The sequence below is a fragment of the Aulonocara sp. 'chitande type north' Nkhata Bay genome, linkage group LG19 (genome assembly GCF_057382095.1).
Source record: "Aulonocara sp. 'chitande type north' Nkhata Bay isolate Kocher_YH1m ecotype deep benthic linkage group LG19, A_spYH_male_GT1.1, whole genome shotgun sequence".
Classification (NCBI taxonomy): domain Eukaryota; kingdom Metazoa; phylum Chordata; class Actinopteri; order Cichliformes; family Cichlidae; genus Aulonocara; species Aulonocara sp. 'chitande type north' Nkhata Bay.
The window spans coordinates 22844422-22863873 of record NC_141362.1 but is presented as its reverse complement, the minus strand read 5'-3'; the positions used below and the strand labels follow the sequence as shown (position 1 = coordinate 22863873).

Genomic DNA, 19452 nt, shown 5'->3' with positions numbered 1-19452 from the left:
AGTAAATGTGCTGTACAGCCATTAACTTGCAAGAAGGAAAGGGATTACATTACAGTTCATCAGGTACACTAGTGCACTTTTTGTAGTCATGTATTCATCATTACAGCAGCACGGAAATATGTTGAGAATGTTGGCTGTTTGACAATGGGAAGGCTTTTTCTCCGGCCAGTTTGGAACGCCCAGTCAAGTGTTTCATTCTATAAAGCGGAGTAAATTCAAATAGAGCTGACCTGAAGCTGAAAGTTTCAATGGCAGGAACTCAGTCATCAATCCTTAAATAAAACACCAACTATCTTAGAAGACCTAGAAAAGTCCTAAATGTTTGAAGCAATGTAATAGTGTCTTTGCTACTGCCTAAAAATAGCCCTAAAAACCGAGTTAGTGAGACAGTCCCACTATAGGGTCACTGAGGGGAGAAAGTGGAGTGTGTCTTGTGAGATTAGACTGTCAGCAGTTACGACAGTATCTGAAACTTTTATCTGCAGGTATTTACAGAAGTTTGAGGAAGGGGGAAAGCAATGCCTCAGGAGGCTTGTCTGTCATCGGACGAAGTTGAGCAAAGATCCTCTCCAGGAAGGTAAGGATCAAATCCGTAATCTGATTCTTACAGTCGGAATAAGCAAACACAACTTAAATCAAGTTTTAATGTCTGTGTAATGGATGCAATGCAAATTATGAGTGGCAGACATGCGAAAGAAAAAAAAAGCTTCAGTGGAAGTTGCTCTGAATCGTAAAACAAATCTACAGCAAGCCAAAGTCGGTTTCAAAGCATTCTTCAGAGGCCGCAGAACTCTAAACGACTTCATCACTGTAGTAACTGAGAACAAATTAACTGTAAACTGAACAATTGCACTCCTACAAAGAACAGCTCTCCAGTAAATCTCTTTGACACGATGAATGAAAACAACCCAGAGCTCAGACATTATTAATATTCTGACTCAGTTTACTACTAGAAAAAGAGGCTACAGTGTGTGTGTGTGTGTGTGTGGGGGGGGGGGGGGTTACGCAAATATCACACACATGCAAAAAAAAGAAGTAAGCAAAGAGAAAACCCAAAAAACTCATATTCTCAGACACACATGCTAGCAACACACAGAACTCACAGTGAAAGAATTACGCAACAGATTTGTGACATAGTTAACAACATGCGGCCCCTGCTACAGGTCAAAAGTCAAAGTTGGTCAATCAGGCAGCTTAGACAGAGAGAGAGGTTGAAAAAATAAAGACTAATTACCTCAACCAACTTACTGCTACAACACTCACACACCCTCATAGAACTAGGTGCAGTAATAATATGATTATAAAGGTTTCTAAAAATACACATTGAAATTAAAATTAAATGCAGATGTACGCCTGAAAATATGAGCTAATAATTCATTACACTGCCTGATAACTTCTTACATTATTCAATTAACAGCAACTGGAAACTGTTATGCGAAAAGAGGTATTTTGCTGCCTTTCTACGTGTTATTATCATTGATTGAAGATCTTCTGTTTCTGGAAAGCTAGCCGAACAGGAAATATTAAGATGTTTATGGAAGTTTTTCTTTATTTTCAGGGTTTTTTTTTTTAATACCACTCCAGTGTTTGATCTGTTTAACAGAAAACTAATCATCACATTTAACAGGCAACAGGGCTTTTTTGCAGGCAAGTTTTTGTTTGGATTTTTTATATTTTTAGCCTGAAACTTCAGAAATTCATCAGTTCACGTGAAACTAGTGCAGTGCAGCAATAAAGAAGCTGGGTGCCCTAAAAAAAGAGCTTAGTCATGTTACTTTGTTCAGGCAGGTTTTCTAAAGGATTAGCTCAACATCTTTCCAAGCAAAACCTGTTTATTCATGTTCCTGCCAAGTGCTACGTTCTCATGTCTGTACAATAAGAATTAAGCTATAGCAAGTATTTTATCAAAAAGACTTTACACACCTTATACAAACTTATTCTATACATATGATATAGTCAGTATATAAATGGCTATCTGTGTACAGCTCCTAAGCTATGCTAACATCCTGATGGCTTTAGTTTCATACTCACTTTGTTACCTAGTATATTGATCTTGTCACTGAACACTTAAAAAGAACGCAAATATATGTAAAGAGCAGAATGAGTGAGTATGTACACAATAAGGACAAAAGTATAGACCTGAAGCAATGGGGCTAAGATTCAAAGATTAAGAGGTTTGACCCAATACTTTCACCCATATACAGTAGTGTGCATTGATAAAATACATACACTTTTGTAGAAAGGACATTTCTGAGAATTTCTCTCCACTGTCTTTGTCCATGTGGGTAAACGCAACATACGAAGAGGGCTAAAGGCTTGTTTACGCTATCCTTTCCAACAATTACCTTCTGTTTTCACTCAGCTTTTGACAGTTTGCATGGAAAACAACATTTTAAAACCAATGTTCCATGTCAGCCTCTTTTCAAAAAAGTCAAACAAAAAAATTAAAAGAGGCTTTCTGACAGCATTTGAAGTTGGCCAATCTGGCATTTGAGTGACTCTTTTATTCAGAGAATAACAACAACAACTGTGAAACATCTATGTGAGCAGAACGCCTGGTACACATGGTCAATCCCCCACAGCTGTGAAAACACTCAGTGAGGCGCCCCGATTCTGCGTACGGCTTTTCTTAATCAGTTATTGATACCACTCCTCAGCTTCTTTAAATACAGGGGCACAAACCCTCTGGCATATCCCGTCCAATCATACATTATCTGTAAATATTTGTCTAATCCTTTTTTCCCTTTTTGGTTTGTTTAATTGCACAGTGAGAGTTAATTAAGATGATTTTCAACAGAAGCTTATGCAAATGCTAACATCTCAGGGAAAGAAAAAATACCCAGAAACATGTTGGCCCTTAGAGTCATTATTAAATCAGAGCTTTTAACTACACAAGGCATCACAAATAGACTGCAAATGGTGTTAGTGTAGTGCATGCATGTATCTTGGAAACAAGGTTCAAGAATATGTCATGTTTATTCATGAGTACAAAGGAGTACACGTTGTGTCTTACAGGTTAACATGGCGAAGGGAAGAATAATATCAAATATTTTTAGATGGGCTTTCCTTACAGGCATTTCCGCCATTATAATCTTTCTGCTTGAATGGAATGATGAGATTCACTCAGTACATCGGGCTTATAAATACCAGTGAATGAAACCGAATATGGCCAGGTGGGATTCACAAGAACAATCATGTTGAAACTGGTCAGATGGTTAAACACATCGTTCTGACGATGCTGGAAAAGGGCTGAATTTTGAAACCAACAGTCTAACAAGCACTTCACGCGATGACTGGCCAGCTACAGTATGTGAAGGTGAAAAGGCAGCCATCTGTCCTTCTGCCTTCCAGGAGGGTTTCAGTTCAGTAGTTTCAGTTCTGAAACAGCAAACCTTCGGTTGTGGTTGGACAACTTGAACCCATTTTGAGTTCTAAATTTATTTCTTTGCAACTTTTTTTTTCTTTTGACATTTGACACTGAAGGCAGGAAACAACGCAAGTCAGCGAGGAGGCTGATATGTGACAAAGTGAAGTGGCTGTCTCGCTCAGAGATGAATTACAACAACAGCAACAGTGAACATTTGAGCATTTGGTACATGTGGTCAATTCCCCACGCAGCTGTGAAAGCACTTACTAAGGTGCCTTGATTCGAAGTAGAGTGTTACTATACCAGGTATTAATACTAACTCCAAGCTGCTTTAACCTCCTAGGACCTGGCATCCACATATGTGGACATCACATTTTGTGTTATTTAGACCAAAATACTCAGTTTTGCTCTACAAGGGCCTGATATCCACTTACGAGGACATTATACTGCTACTGTTCTATCAAAATTTTAAACGAATATCCTCATATGTGGCTCTTATTTTTCTTAAAAACAAAAATAAGTTTTAAAAAAAAATCTGGTAATTCTTTGTTTTTACATTCATCGGGCCCCAATGTGACCAAATATCAAAGAGAAATTAAAAATGCATGCCGTGGAAGAGTTTGGGTCTTAGGAGGTTAAATTTACTTACACAAGCCCTCTGGCACATCATCTGCAAATATTTTTCTAATCCTATTTTTGGGTTTGTTGAATCAGACCTAATCACTGCAAAACAAGTATGCATGCGTGGACAAATGTAATTTGTTTAGACATGTCAACACTCACTGAAAACTGCTTGCGTTTTCTTCCAGGCTTGCTACTTTTAGGTGACTTCTCCTCCATCAGGTCCGAGTCCAGTATTGTTCTCTCACCCTATCAAGAAAAAATGCATGCCACAATTTAGACAAAGTACCTGCAGCTGCTTGGGTAAAGATGCACGTAACACTGAATGATTTAATTAGTGCATTTTTGTATACAATCAGCTAGATGGCAGTTTCACCTCCACCAAAGATACTAGATCTATAGGAAACAGAGACAACTGCACTACAGTGAAACACTTGAACATTTGGGAGGGCTGGAGCAGGTCCTCCAGTGTCTTTGGTTGAGTGGACAATGAGACAGATAGAAACTGAATGACACATTCCTTTGAAGTAGGCTGAAATGAAAGCTCCTCGGACGCAGTGCTGACCTTCCACAGACAATTCCCTCTTGACACCGTTACAAAGACATAGATCGGCCCCCACCTTCCCCTGCTGCAATTTCCCTTTGATTAATAAAACTGTCTAGCCCCAGGAACAAAGCCCCATGTCTGCCATCACCAAGTACCCCTGGGGTTGACGGGAGAAAAGATGATCCTAATGTAGATGCTTTGAGTTTCAATATTGACTGAATAGAACCACCAGTACCAGGTTTGAATGCAAATGAGAGTGCAACGCCATTCCTGACAGCTGCAGTGGGGGGGTGGAGGGCCGGGTCCTTATTAAATTCCTTCAGTACTGAATGTGAAATTCCATCAAAGATAAACGGGGTCTCTGCACTGTAGGCATTCTCCAACCTCTGCTGACATGTTGATAAGTGTATGTATGTCTAATCTCTAGTGAGATGGCGTAGTACAACATGATAAAATGTTACTATGAGATAGTACAAGCTTTTGTCTATACATAATGGGTGGAGTTAAGTCTAACAAGAGGAGTTACTGAATTACGGAGGTAAAGTGGTATAAAACATTAATAACTTTAAGAAGCAGCAAACCAGAGTAAAAGCAGTCTCCAGTGCATATCCACAGTTAATTTGTCATCTTAAAGACATTTAACTAGAAATTACAACAATGAACATATGAAACTACGTCAGATTTAGTGTATTTCAATATGACACAGAATTACTGTGCTATGCAGACTATGGAAGTATCAAACTGCAATTAAAGATAAAAGCAATTATGGCATTGCTTTAACCTTGGATGTTGGATCTCATGTTCATACCTGAGCTGTCTGCGCTTCATCAAGAAGGCGATGCCATGAACACAATCCTTCAGCAATACATGGAGTGGAAGGCTGCGACGCGTTCATGGATAGAGCCTGGTGGGTTTTCTATGTATGGCTTATTTAGGGAGTCATAAATACACAAGACATGTTGCCATTTCAATACTGTTTGTGTGCAAAGGTGGCGCTGGCATGAATTCTCCAACTTTCCAAGTGGCACGTTGACTTGAATGGGCATTCCAGCTAAAACTTCAGAGACTGGAAACTTCCTGCTTCCAACAGAATGCAGGATAACTGTGGGACTGAAAAGCGAATCCAAGGTGGAAATGCCTTGAACCTTAATTATTTCACAATGACCAGGAGGAGGCAACTCTTGTAGTTGCTATATGATCTATGAGTAAATGGGCCTACTTCTCACTCAATTTATGACCTCAGTAAACACTCTCCTACTGAGTTTAAGACCTCATTCACTCATTTCGCGTGCTGTTTAACACAGCATGACGTTCATTTTTTAAAATTATGGTTCCATTTACAGTAAATTAACAATAAAGCAGGTTATGCTTTAGGATTTGGCTCATAGTGTGGTATTTTGGGGGGGGGGGGGGGGGGGGGGGGGAGATTGGCTGTGGTTCAGGAGGTAGAGTGAGTCATCTATTTTTTGGAAAATTTAATCCCTGATTCCTCCAACTCGAAGCATCCTTGGGCAAGATACTGAACCCCAGGTTCCTCCCGATGTATTCTTTGGAGAGTGAGTATATGAATGCTAGGTCATAAGTGTTTAGGAATAGAAAAAAGCACTTCTATGAATGTTTGTGTAAATGGGTGAGGCTTATAGTCAGTGTTGGGGAGTAACGGAATACATGTATCGCCGTTACGTATTTAAAATACAAAATATGAGTACCTGTATTCCGTTACAGTTACCGTTTAAAAAGGAGAGTGGAAAAGTACGAGCTGTCAAAGAGCAGAAACGGGAGATGAAAGCATGTAAATATAATAATAACCACTGCAGCCAAAAAGAGTGCCTGATGAGCCCAGTTGTAAGTAAGCTATTAAGACTCGACTGTACACTGTGATCGTATTTTCCTCTAAAACAATAAGTTACGTTGGAGCAGCCTTTCAACGCCTCTCTCTGTCTCTCGCTAGCAAAGCGGACTCAGACAACAAAGTAAAGCTAGTTTTCAGCTACGAGCCCGACATGAACCCGACGTATTAGCCAGAGGTCCCTTTACTACGGTTTCGGAGCCGCGGACCTGTTCTATACACGCGCGGAATAGTTTTCTATATGAAATCGCTGCAAAAAGTGCAGCCTTACCTAATGTCCACCTACTGTTACTCATTTTATATTATAAATATATTATATTTTAAAAATCTAGTTGCTATTGGTATGGAGAGTATCCTTCAGTTATAGTAATAAATCACACAGCAATACTACATTCATGTAGTTGTAAAAAGCACGATAATATATTAAGTAATCCAAAGTATTCCGAATACGTTACTCTCATTGAGTAACTTAACGGAATATGTTACAAAATACATTTTGAGGCATGTACTCTGTAATCTGTAGTGGAATACATTTGAAAAGTAACCTTCCCAACACTGCTTATAGTAAATAAGAAAGCAATTTGAGTCCATATATGCTCCTGTTACATTTTTTTTTTAAACAAGATGGCAGCAGCAAAATGAGACTAAGCAGCCCACAAATCAACAAGCTGCTTCAAAGTGCATGTGCACGTCTTTTACTTACACTGCATGACTTCATCTGGTCTTCCACCCTGGTGTTACATGAAAACATTTACCATATAGATTATACTCTAGTGTCATAATTTATTCTGGAATTAAAGAACAGGAAATGAGGCCACAGGATCCATTCAGCATCAGATCTAATTAAATCATTTCCTTTTATCAGCACAAAGGGTTCAAAAGTCAATTAAATGTTCAAATTTAAACACTTAGGGGGTAAGGGGTTCTTGATTTGGGCAAAAAGATTACAAGCTGCTAACTGGGCCTTGGAGTTAATTATTCTTTCAACTGCTGTCTCAAAAGTCAAAAATTCACCTCATATGTTAAACCAAAATGGACGGGATTTCCTTCATTTTCTCAGAAAATTATTTAAACAGGAACAATTTCATTTTAGCCGTACAAAACGTGCCCTTTGACGATGATCTTGTCATGTGAAAAAAAAAACTTGCAGTATGCAAAGTGAGTTTTTACAGTAGCCTTAGTGTTGAGCATATTTCATGAAGTACCTGGTAGCTGTGACATTCTGGGTTTGAGTCAGTCCTACAGTAAAATCTGCAACTCATCCGATTCTGTGCTGATGAAATACTATAACTATATAATATGTTTTAAAAAATACCATAAAAGTACCACAAGGTCTACTAAATAATTTAAGGGCAAGGGGTTTTAATCATTATAGGCAGTTATTTCAACCGTCTGGCCACGTTTCGCCCTCAGTGTCTGCCATAGCCATCAATGCTCCTGGGAGATAAACTAATTTGCATAAGGAAATATAATCAAGGTAAATGATACTCTGATTGATGGGCAGAGGATTAAAACTGGAAGAAATGGTTATAAAATAAGTGAAAATAATGACATTTTTGTTAGAGATAAGCATTTGAACGGTTATTTTTACACGTAGATTTGAAACCTTTTGTAAGAGAATGTGTTTTGATGATGGTTCCAGTTCATTGTGCGATCACTAATAGAGTGCCTGGTGCGTCGGTTTTTCCCTACCAGGGCGGCAGAATTTGCATAGATAATAGCACGTTTTGAGTGCAGCCTGGTGTGCAGGCTCATTTGGGAACCACTTACATGGATGACACAATTCAGTGGTGCCTGGCTATCTCTGCAAGGACAGCACAGCACAGCACACCGCTCCTCCAGTTCTCTGTTAGAGAGCTCAGGCTGAGGTCCTCCGACTGAGGACAACACGCCATTTTCACATTCAGCTTCGCCCTAATATTTTCTGAGAAAAACAACAAAAAAAGCCTGGAATATAATTTGTTCTTGCCTGGAGTGAACCCTACTACATTGTCAATATCTCTGCATTATTTCCGTCTGGGTAGCCAGTTATTTAAGGCAATGTCTGTTGCCAGGCAACAAGACTAAGGGCAGTACTGTGTAATGGGAACACAGAAGAAGAGGACAGATCCCCCCAGCAAAAGAGCTGTCGAGCCATTCCAGCTCCATCTCAACCTACACCAGCCAACGCCCACGTCACCAACCACCATTATACCAGTAAATGTCACAGAATACAGCTGCACCTCCCAACAGCCTCTTCGGTGCCGCTGCTATTGCTGCCACACAGGTGATGCTGCAGTTACACAGAGACTGAAATTACAAGTGCGTCTGCATCATGAAAGGTGACAAGGCATGTCACGTGCTGTTGGATTCTACTGTAAAAATTTGCCCATTTCTTCACTGAATAGAGGAATTCATTGCAATGAGGTCTGCTCTAGCAATTCTTTGGACTGCACAGATTAGTGAGTGTGGGTTAATGATTAACGGGAATCGTAAAATTGAGGAAGATTTGAATTGGTTTTGGCCTGAAGTGACTATAGAAATCAATCCAATCCACTTCCTTTCATTTTTAAGGCTTTATCTGTGTAACAGCACGGTCATAAAAAATACAATTCATGTACACATACTCCGTGCCAAGATCATATGAAAATACAAACAGGCAGTGCATGCTATATCACTGCAGGACGAGCTCAGGGGTGAATAATGTCTTTTTAAATCAGTGCTTCCGAAGACATTAAAAGAAGCACTTTTCAGTGATGGACGAGCAAATCCAATTCAATCTTGAGCTCAAGTCAAGTGATTCAGAAACCCTCCCGACATCTTTTTAAAATCACCAGATCATGAGTTAAGTTCCGCAACGTGTCAAGTGACGCATTTTTTGTTGTTGTCACGCACGTGTTTCTTACCATTGGATTTCCAGGTGAATCAGCAGTGGTGGTGGTGTTGGTGAGAGTGTTGGACGGCATCATTGAGAGTCTTATGAGCTTATGGGTAATGTCTGATGATGGGTAGTGTAGATATGGACTTTCACGTTAAAAGGAAGTTGAAAAGTTTAAAAGAAAATAAAGCAATGACGGATGATCCCCTCTTCTTCCTGCTCTCCTGGAAGTTAAAAGAAGAAAAGCAATGGTAAGATATGTTCAGCAAGTTTGTCTTTAATGTGTTGATTCTTTAGTTTCATGCAGACTAGATAATCCAGTGACATATTTTATGTATCTTCTCTAAAATGAAGTTGTTTTACCCTGAGCATCAGCTTTCTCTTTGCTGAGTACACGTCATGTAGCTATAGGACCCTCACAGGCTTCTATAGATACTGTATGGCCACTATATCCTACAGGCCCCTTTACACCACATGAATGTGTGTTGTGCAGTAGACGACATGAACTGGGTGCATCGTGCAGCCTGAAAATAAAGAGCGCGATGCTCCAAACTAAGCGCAAAAATACTTGTATTTTTGTGGGGACATTTTTCAAAATTCATTAATATTTCATTTCCATCGTGAGAGTCTGGGTTAAAGTTACTCGAGCGGTCTGCCTAACGCGCAAAGCGAAGCCACAGTTACACTGTTTTGCACTCGTGGAAATTTACAACAACAACAAAAAAAAAAACAACAACCTATATTCGTACAGGATGTGTTGAATCTAAGGGCTAAAATGAGACTGATGACACTCGGTTGTGATTTATTTAAAACATGCTGTATGTAAAACACACTGCCGGATTTACGTCCACGCTCGTGGAAAATAAATGTAGGCAACAACCAGAACGTGTTAAAAAATAATTTATTATAAGGCCACACAGGCGTTCAGTGTCACCGCATTTCCATGCCATCAGCCTGCAATCAGGCCACACGCTTACACCATACTACGATCGACTGGTGTGCATATATTATTCAACCGGCTATGCGTTAAAAATTGCAAAGTTTTAGACGTCTTTTTACAGCAGGGGAAGTCTGCAATATGACCCAGGGGATTGTGGATCTTTTACAGGCCACGGACACTGAAGGATAACCCCCCCGTTATTTCCTTTAATGAGGCCACAGCTTTGAGAAGCCGCGATGCTGGTTCCGTGCTCCAAAACCGGTCAAGTTCACATCTCGACGTCCAATCAGCACATCTGCAAAAAGCGAACCCTAAATCGCTATTTCCCCATTTCCATCGAGCGCCTTCCGGTCGTTCACGTTTTTTGTTCACATAAAGGTTACCCTTCCTGCGTGGTTGCTCGTGGCGGGTTAAACAAATTTACATGCGTGAGTCACTGTGTGTCATTACCCGGTTTTCCCAAGTCCCAGGCCTGACCCTTTTTGTCTCGCTTGCTCCCGGAGCCTCCTTCCTCTTCTCTCCCCGTCCTCCACCTCCCCAGCCGGCCAGCTCTCTTCCAGATGCGCCGCTCTGACTGCAGGGGCCTGAAGTGTGCCTGCTTTTCTCTGGGTCCTAGAAACAGTCATATATCGTGGACTCAACACATTTGCAAATATCTACATTTTTGCACGATAATAGGGCTGGTATCGTCACTGATTTATATAATCGATTAGATTCCGATTCACAAGGTCCCGATTCGATTGGATTTCGATTGAAATTTTGCGTCAGATAAACAGCTTAAAAGTAATTTCTTCGGTATTAAACAGCAGAAATAAGCAATAAGCAAGAAAATTATGCAGAAAACTGAGATTTAAGATGGGAAACTATTCTTGAACTACACTGACAGAGAGAGAGAGCTGTGCAGGAAGTGTGATTTTATCCTGATGGAAGCAAAACAGCAAAAATAAGAGTAATTAATGACCATATTTATCAAATTTAAAGCGTAGTTTGATCTTCTTTTACTGCTGGTTCAGTGCATTTTGGTCGGAGAGCGACAAAACCTGCACCATCAAAATCTATGAGGTGTCGAGTCTGCGCTTTGTGTTTACGTCTTTGTGTTAATAAGAAAATCGATAATTGAAACCCAGCCCTACTCCATGTGTATCCCCCGAACATTTGGGATGCCTTCATATGTTTATTCTTGAGTATTTACCAAAGCTATTATAATTAACTAAACGAATATTTGGGGAATGCGTCTATTGAGATTTGTGTACATTGTAATGTGTGCATGACTGTGAAAATAAATGAAACTAAGCTGAATTGAATTGAAAACAAACACTCAAAGTAAAATTTAAAAAAAAAAGCTCAATTGGAAATGCAAGTCTTTAGTAACTCTGGCCTTTACCTTATACTCTAACATGAGACAGGTAAAGGGGAATCCTGTATAACAAAGATAATTCAGGCTGGGACTCATGCTACCACACTGTGTGCACTGAAGACCACAAGGCTGCAGGGATGCCTCTATAACTTTATTTACAGGTCTATGCATTATTGCACAATTGGAACAATACTATGCTTAGTTTCTAAACTGATTTTACACCAGAGACATTTTAATGGTCCAGATGTCCCCTAAGTGCTGCTCTGGTTGGCCCCAGTGATGTGACCTTAGGGTAAAAATAAGCAGTAAACCAAACCACATTTTTACCACTGCCCCTTAGAGAGTCTCTGCGTGCCTGTGCCAAATGACAATATGCACTTGCAGTCATAACCAGTCCTGAGCTGTTTTGTCCTTTATGTGTGTGTAGTCCCCATCTCCTTTTCTGCTCATTGCATATTCAAAAGATTGTCCAAATCTCACATGTCAAAAACCTGATGAACCTGATCATTTAAAGCTATCACCAGCAGCTGTTGAAATGCCGTGCACGTAAAAGTGACACACTGACAAAATATGCAAGATAAGTTCTTAAATGTATCAAAATACACAAATACTAAGTTGAGAAAAATGAAACAACCAAGCATGCAAGAAGTTTCCTGTTTGAAAATGATTGTTGCATTTTTAGTATTGGCACTGAAACACACAAAGGCTTGAACTTGTTCAAATGTAGTGTGTAATACAAGTAATACATGTGTAATAGAAAATAATGACAAAACACACACACACAGGAACCTGGAGAGACTTCCTAGTTTTTATTTTGTTTCTTTTATGGGCCCCCTGGTGGCTGTGGGGCCCCAAGCAGCCATGTAATTAGCTGATGCCTGAAGCCAGCTTTGGGGTCTGGTGAAGTAACACTTGTGTCATCTATGCCTATTTTAATTAAACTGCAATGTGTGTTTTACTTCTTGACGCTGGTGTAGACTTTTTCTTTTAATGCCCCACTTTTTTTTTTTTTTTTTTTACATATTTATGGATTGTAACATTCCCTGTACAGTCTGTTCATCCCTGTTCAGACCCTTCAAATTACTCGTAAATGTGCCTTTGTTAGATTTAGACATTTATGATTCCTTTTTCATTCTTTTTTTTATCCTAGATTTCTTATTCTGTACGCTAATTGGTACCTGCGATGCTTTGTCTCTGGTATCTAATAAGGGATGGGAGGACAACAGTAGCCTTCAATCCTTTCTCGGTCAAATCAACAGTTTTAGAGAAGCAGACAGTTCAACTGGCGAAACGCAGTTGGGACTAATAAAATGTTCAAAGTTTCACTGTGATGCCTGTAAGCGCTGGAGTGGAGGCTGTGACAAATCAAAAGTAATTTCTTTGAAAAAACTTTGGTACGTTTCCTGTAAAAGAAAGTTTACTTACACAAAGACAATTTAAAGTCATTTACATTATGCATTAATACATAATAATAATAAGGCTTTTAAATGCAAATTACAAGAACAGAACATCAAACAAAAGGAAATAAAAACAAGTTTAGAGATGTAAGAGTAGGATAATTCATGATGAGCTTTTAAGGCTCAGCTGAAGGCAATACACAATATTAAAGGTATTAACATTTAGTATCTGAGATCTTTGCTCGGTTTTACTCAGTAACTTCTAAGTCCTTGTTTAATTTGCCCCCTGGGAACAGTTAGTATCCTTTATATCGCAGTAAAGAGTCACATTAGTAGGATTTATTAAGATGGCAAAACAACACAATAAAAAAGAAGCTGGACAAAGGTATGAGTTTAAAAAAAACAGTGCAAAGGTCTAAGATTCACTTTATTTCAAATGTATCTTAAATTAAACGTGCAAAAATGCATGCAGTATATCAAAATGTTTGGGACTATAGTCCATATAGAATTCTTCATCTTGCACCATGTCTGTGGTTTTATCATTTTCATTTTATTACTCACTATTGCAAACAACCATCTATACCCGTACATGCCACTAGACGCAGTCGCCCAATGCCAGATTCCGGGAAGGCTAAATGTTCACCGAACAAATCCCTTTGGGGCAGCTTGAAGGCTTTTCATGGGCAATGAGGAAGAGAGGACATGTGTTCGTAGTTGGCAGATGTGGTTCACTGATATGGAAGTAGCAATGGCTCCTCTTTCTCATAGTGTCATTGGGACTGAGTGGTTCATCTGAGGATAGCAGCAGCAAGACGATGGCACATGACCTACAGACATAAGCAGCGTGTTGCTGGCTAGTGGACACCCTTTGTCTATTCGTGGAAACCCCAAGAGGAGGATACTGAGAGGTCACAGTATCCTGACCTCATGTCAGCTTCATAGCTTTTGATATGATCTACGCCTGAAGTATTGGGAAAAAGGCCACACTCTTTTTGATATAGAGTTTGGTGGGCTTCAGTTTTTGCTTGGTTATTCTGTTTCTCTGCTTCTTGTTTAAAAGAAGATGCTGAAAAGGTGGTCGTACACAAAAGATTAAAATCAAGGGTACTCACACTTTCTTGTGTCTGCAACTTGGAAATACTTGTGTAAGGTTGGCGAAACAAGCAGAAACTGAGATGTAAAGAAAATAGCCTGTTAAACAAGTAAAATATGGATGGATATTACACTGTAGACTTACCTATATTAACAAAGGATGAAACACTCATAAGACAGCAAGTGATGATTTGTCCTTAAATACACATTGGAGTAAACATTTTTTTTTTAAATCTACTCTACATGAATGAAGTGCATATTAAATAAAAGGGATGTGACCAACATTACTTGCAAAGTTTATCTATTTCCTTGAACTCTATACTTCCTGTATTAAGTGAAATACATGTTAAAATAGCATAACAGCATGTGTCTTCACCACTAATGCATTGAAATAAAGGAAGTAATACTTTAAATGTGTAAGAATGACCTCATTTACAAGTGTGAACATCAAACTAGACAAAAAAAGTGATCAAAGAAACCCAACTCAACATTTGCACTGCAACAAACTTGCAAGTATATTTCAGGATTCAAAGGCAGTTATCTTAATGTTTCTATGTTACAATGAAACCTAAGACTTTTACTGCCCCTATTCTTTTAATTGGTATAATTAATGCTGGAGAACGTAGTCTAATTAAAAATAATAATACTGCTATGTACAATTCAGCAATGAAACACTAACTAAAATTAGTGAATGAGATTTTTGTAAGAACATTCACTATAAATTAATAGTGATGAGAGTTGCTATGAATGATGCTTCCATTATGTGTGAATTGTAGCCTCAGTTTCCTGTTCTTAGCTGACATGAGTGGCACCCAGTGTGGTTTTCTGCTGCTGTAACCCATCTGCTTCTAGGTAAGACATGCTGTATGCAAATTTCTGCATACCTCATTTGCAACGAGTGGTTAGTTGAGCTACTGTTGCTTTACTGTCACCTCAAAGCAGTCTGACCATTCTCCTCTGACCTCTGGCATCAACAAGGCATTTTCTCCCAGAAAACTGCCACTCACTGGATATTTTCTCTTTTCCTGACCATTCTCTGTAAACCCTAGAGATGGTTGTGTGAGAAAAAGACGACAGGCCAGCAGTTTCTGAAACACTCAAACCAGCCTGGCAACAACAACCAAGTCACCTAAATCGCTTCAGTTTGAACTTCAGCACGTCATCTTGACTATGTCTACATGCATAAATGCATTAAGTTGCTGCCGTGTGCTTGGCTCATTAGAGATGCATGTTAATGAGCATTTGCCAGTGAGTACATGTTACTTGCCACCAATGATAGCTGATGTATGCATCGAGTGATGATAAATAAAAAAACGTGACCAGCCGCAGCCATATTTTAAATCTTTTTAATATATCTCACATTTGATTTATTTACAAAAGACAGTGGCTTTGTGACATAAAACTCTGTTTTGTAAAATCAACATGAGAAACAATGGGTACCAGAAGCATAACCATACAGAACACATACATAGATAAATAACATCAGGGGAGCGTTGTCGCCGAGGTTGTCCTCGTTACACATTGTCTCTCTGCAAACATTAAAAGGATCACGATGTATGCACCTCTGTGTGACCAGCTATGTTATAATTGTATTACCCCGAGTTTGGTCTGACAGGGTATGTACATACAGTATTGCCTCTGCGTTGGTTAAAATGACATCAGTGACTCTCTATCAGTAGATCTGGAATGTGTGTGTGGTTTTTTAAATGATCTTTTTTTCTGAAATATTTAATATGAGTTTGTTTTTGTTTGGGGATTTTTTTTTCCCCAGCAGATGAAATCATTAAATACGAACATCTTCAGGCATTCTGTGAATAAACTATGAACAACAACGTACTAATGCAGATATACTTTGATATATACCTGGAATTTGACACACAATGTCTGCAAACAGTTTGGCACAAATGTAAAGGCTGAGCATGAGTAAGTTTCCCCCAGAACATAATAAATAAATAAAATCAAAAGCTAAAACAGACATAAAGGCTGACAGTATTTGCTGAATGGTTACTTTGTACAGCACTCTACAGAACAGCTACAGGCACGGACTGAAAGAACAAACGGAAAGCTCAATTTTGCACCGGAATGCATGGTTGAAATGACGGGGAAGACAGGAACTTGCTAAATTTTTACCTGTGCAGTTTTGTAATTTTGGGACCTTTGACGCCGGACGAACTTTTTGACAGCAGGGGTCCCAGAATTGTACTTTACGGCACCTGCTATATATTATATTTGGGCAATTATACAAGTGAATCCTTATTCCAACAAAATCATTACAATAACGATACTCCACTAATATTGTAAACCATAATAACAGTAATGATAACGCAGAGCAGAAAAGAGAACTTAATGAAAAACGTCACATTAAGAACAACAATAACAGAGGAGTGTCTTTTTGTTGTTTTTCTTGACACAGTGTAACAGGTTGTTCAAACCCTATACTTAGCTTATAGCACAGGCTTAATTTACAAATCTCAAAGCAGAAAAAAAAATGTAAATAAATAGATCACACTTTTTGTAGTTTAACTGAGGCAGACTTTACCCTGCGCTTCTTTCTGGGACTGAACACATCCCTCTTAAACTGCTCACCAACGTTTACCAATCAAGCATTTACTTAAAAACCCGACGTTGCCTGTTTTCATATGAGATGAAAGGCTACTCTGAAGGACAAAACAGTGAGCTAGACAAAAATGTAAAATTAACTGAGACTCACTCTACTAGTGACGTAGGATAAACTTCCTTTCATGTTAACAGCTGCCTCCTTAACAGGCGAATCACTCTGCTTTTCCACAAAAAGTACAAATTCACACACAGACAAACTATATTCAACAACATGCTTCACTGAAATCTCCTTTTCTTCGAATCCAATAAATAAAACAAACTTGACTTGGTAGAATGTGAAACTATTTTGGGAAACTTCAACAAAGCCAGTGACCACAACTGCACTATTCTGCAGTTAAATCCTCCATCTTCAATTAACATTGATCTTAGTTTGTGGCAAAAGATTTCTTCATGTTACCATCACATTTCACCTAAATTACCTCTGCAGTCCCTGAGCACCTACCTTCATTGCACATACACATTGTCAATATTCTCGAAATAACAAAATAAAGCTATTAAAACATTATCTACTTGCTCACTAAAACCTTAAATCCTCAAATTTTATAACTCAAAACTAAAAGTCAGTGCCTAATTCATTACTATTTAACATCCTGAGGTGCTTCTCTATACTTTAAACCAGTGTTTCCCAACCCTTTGGAGCCACGGCACATATTCCCCATTAGAAAAATCACACGACACACCACCAAACAAAAATGTCACAAAAAGCATATTGATCATTTTCCCCGGCACCGGCCATAGCGGAATTGGTTTGGTTTGTCCCCAGTATACCTTTTTTGCTTTCTTCTGACCACTACTCATGCTAGGGCAACCCATTTAATTAGAGCAGCCAGTTATACTGCCCTCTAGTGGAACAGAATGTAATACAGTAGTTCTGCCAGTCGCTGAGTACTAATCAGGTGGAAACAGATAACGGCACACCTGATAATTTCTTACAGCACACCTATGTGCCGTGGCACAGTGGCTGGGAAACACTGCTTTAAACAATAAATACTGAGGCTACCAGCTAGTCAGTGTCATTTGCAAGGAGGCACCATGCTGTGCTGAGCAGTACAATGCCCTTCAGGTGGTTCAGTTTTCACTGGGAGGAAACAAGGCTTGGCTCATTATTGTGTATAGAGCAGCCCCTCGGTTTGTAAGCGCACAGCCCTCTTTATTTGCAAGGGTTTGCTCACTGAGAGCACATTAGCAGCAGAATAGTATAGACTCATCGAGTGTGTTTACATGCTCCTGATATTCTGGAAACAACAGTGGTAAAAGTTCCATGCTATTCCTTATTCATTCCAAGATTTTTTTAAACGATTAAAGGAAAAATTCAGCCTTGTGGAAACTACACCTGCTTGCTTTCTTGCCAAAAGGAGAAAATCAAAATCAGTGTCAGATGTGTACTCTGGTCTGGAAGGTAAATGCAGGACAATAGCAATCCTTGCAATCACCGTGGTCGCTGAAAGGTTGCCATGGTCACCAGCAGTTTGCATGAAAGACTTGTCTGCAAACATTTGCAAACTACTCACCAAGCTGTAGCGAAACTGTTTATAGTAAAACAGAAACCAGAAATGGAGAACTTATGCCGTCAAAGTAAAAGTTGTGCCTTTTGAAATGTGTTAGTTGCAGACGATAAGGAAACTTTGATTTTTTTTTTTCTCACACTTTTCACAGCATCACTGTTGCTTGCAGACAAATTACCATCTCCATTGCAAACTACAGGTAGCCAGATAAAGGTTTTTGATGCATCACCTTATGTGCAACTAGTTTCAATTAACAACCAGGGGCTCGTTGACTGGTTTCTAGACCTTCTGACAGACCAGCTAACCCTCCTCCGGCTTTTATACTAGATTAATCTAATTTTGTCCCAGCTTAATCCTTTCATAGCACTACGAGAAAGGAAATGAAATATTCCTTAATATGAAGCTTTTCTCCAGGCTGTGACCAGAGCATAGAGCGTCTTTGCTATTGGAGACTAGAGTGGCAGAATACAGATGTGCAGGTAAACACACTCAGCATGAATTCTGAGGCAGGACACTTCTGACACTCCAGCTGTCATCATAAACCCACAAAGAGCTGGCATAGTGTGGTACAGTACCTTTATCAAGACACGAGTGCAACGTCATGCAAAAAATATCAAAACAGAAAAAAAGAAATGCTAGTGCTAATCATACAAAAACCAATGACAGGGAACATGTGGTGACAGCAGGTCGCCTTCATGTCGGGGCATTCCCAAGGTCATGTGTGTACAGTATCTTATATACAGATGATCTGCTGCGGTGGAACAGTTGGGAGAGAAAGCACAGCAAGCCATTCCTTAGCAGTCATGAGGGAAATCATTGGGTAATTACAGCAGTTTTTGTTTACAGGACAACATACATACTTGCTAATTATACACATCTTGCTACCAGCAAGGTGCGAAGAAACTTTTTTTTTTCACATAGTGAAATCCTGTTAGATTACAGCATGCATTACTCTACGTGCTAATGCCAGGGGGGTTCTTGTTGTTATTGTTGCTGATTCTTCCCAGTTAATGACTGTATGTCCTTACAGGATGGGATGGTGTTCTCTTTCCCTCAGTGCTTCTGTAATCTCACTGTGCCTGGATACACAAACAGAAGAGCTTGTTGACAGCCCGAAGAGTCTAGATGAATTAGTTGTTTTTTTTTTTTAAAAAGAAAAAAAAGAATGTGGCAATACGCCACAGTGCATCGCTGCTTTTGGATGAAGTGTGACAGAAGGAGCCCAGTTCGAAGAGCCAAACAAGTATATTTTTCTTGGCTGATATAGGTGCCATGCAAATATTTAGTCGGAGCCAATCATT

At 39.3% G+C, this 19452-nt stretch overlaps 2 protein-coding genes across 15 annotated transcripts in view; both read right to left on the bottom strand.

Annotated features, from left to right (window-relative positions):
- The window catches only part of dnmt3ab (DNA (cytosine-5-)-methyltransferase 3 alpha b), a 51918-nt gene extending 41199 nt beyond the window's left edge, over nucleotides 1-10719 (bottom strand). For 9 of the 10 annotated variants that reach the window (XM_086273784.1, XM_086273781.1, XM_086273786.1 and 6 more), the window contains exons 1-3: nucleotides 10632-10719; nucleotides 9270-9465; nucleotides 4151-4237 (exon numbers count right to left, since the gene is read on the bottom strand). In XM_086273784.1, the coding sequence (XP_086129910.1) occupies nucleotides 4151-4237; nucleotides 9270-9332 (150 nt within the window). In that variant the 5' untranslated portion in view covers nucleotides 9333-9465; nucleotides 10632-10719. The remainder of the gene's footprint in view (nucleotides 1-4150; nucleotides 4238-9269; nucleotides 9466-10631) is intronic. The other variant, XM_086273782.1, reaches the window with a different exon arrangement.
- A 4638-nt stretch (nucleotides 10720-15357) lies between these two features.
- The window catches only part of dtnbb (dystrobrevin, beta b), a 43743-nt gene continuing 39648 nt past the window's right edge, over nucleotides 15358-19452 (bottom strand). For all 5 annotated transcript variants that reach the window (XM_086273893.1, XM_086273895.1, XM_086273896.1 and 2 more), the window contains one exon: nucleotides 15358-19230. In XM_086273893.1, coding sequence (XP_086130019.1) covers nucleotides 19205-19230 — 26 coding nt within the window. In that variant the 3' untranslated portion in view covers nucleotides 15358-19204. The remainder of the gene's footprint in view (nucleotides 19231-19452) is intronic.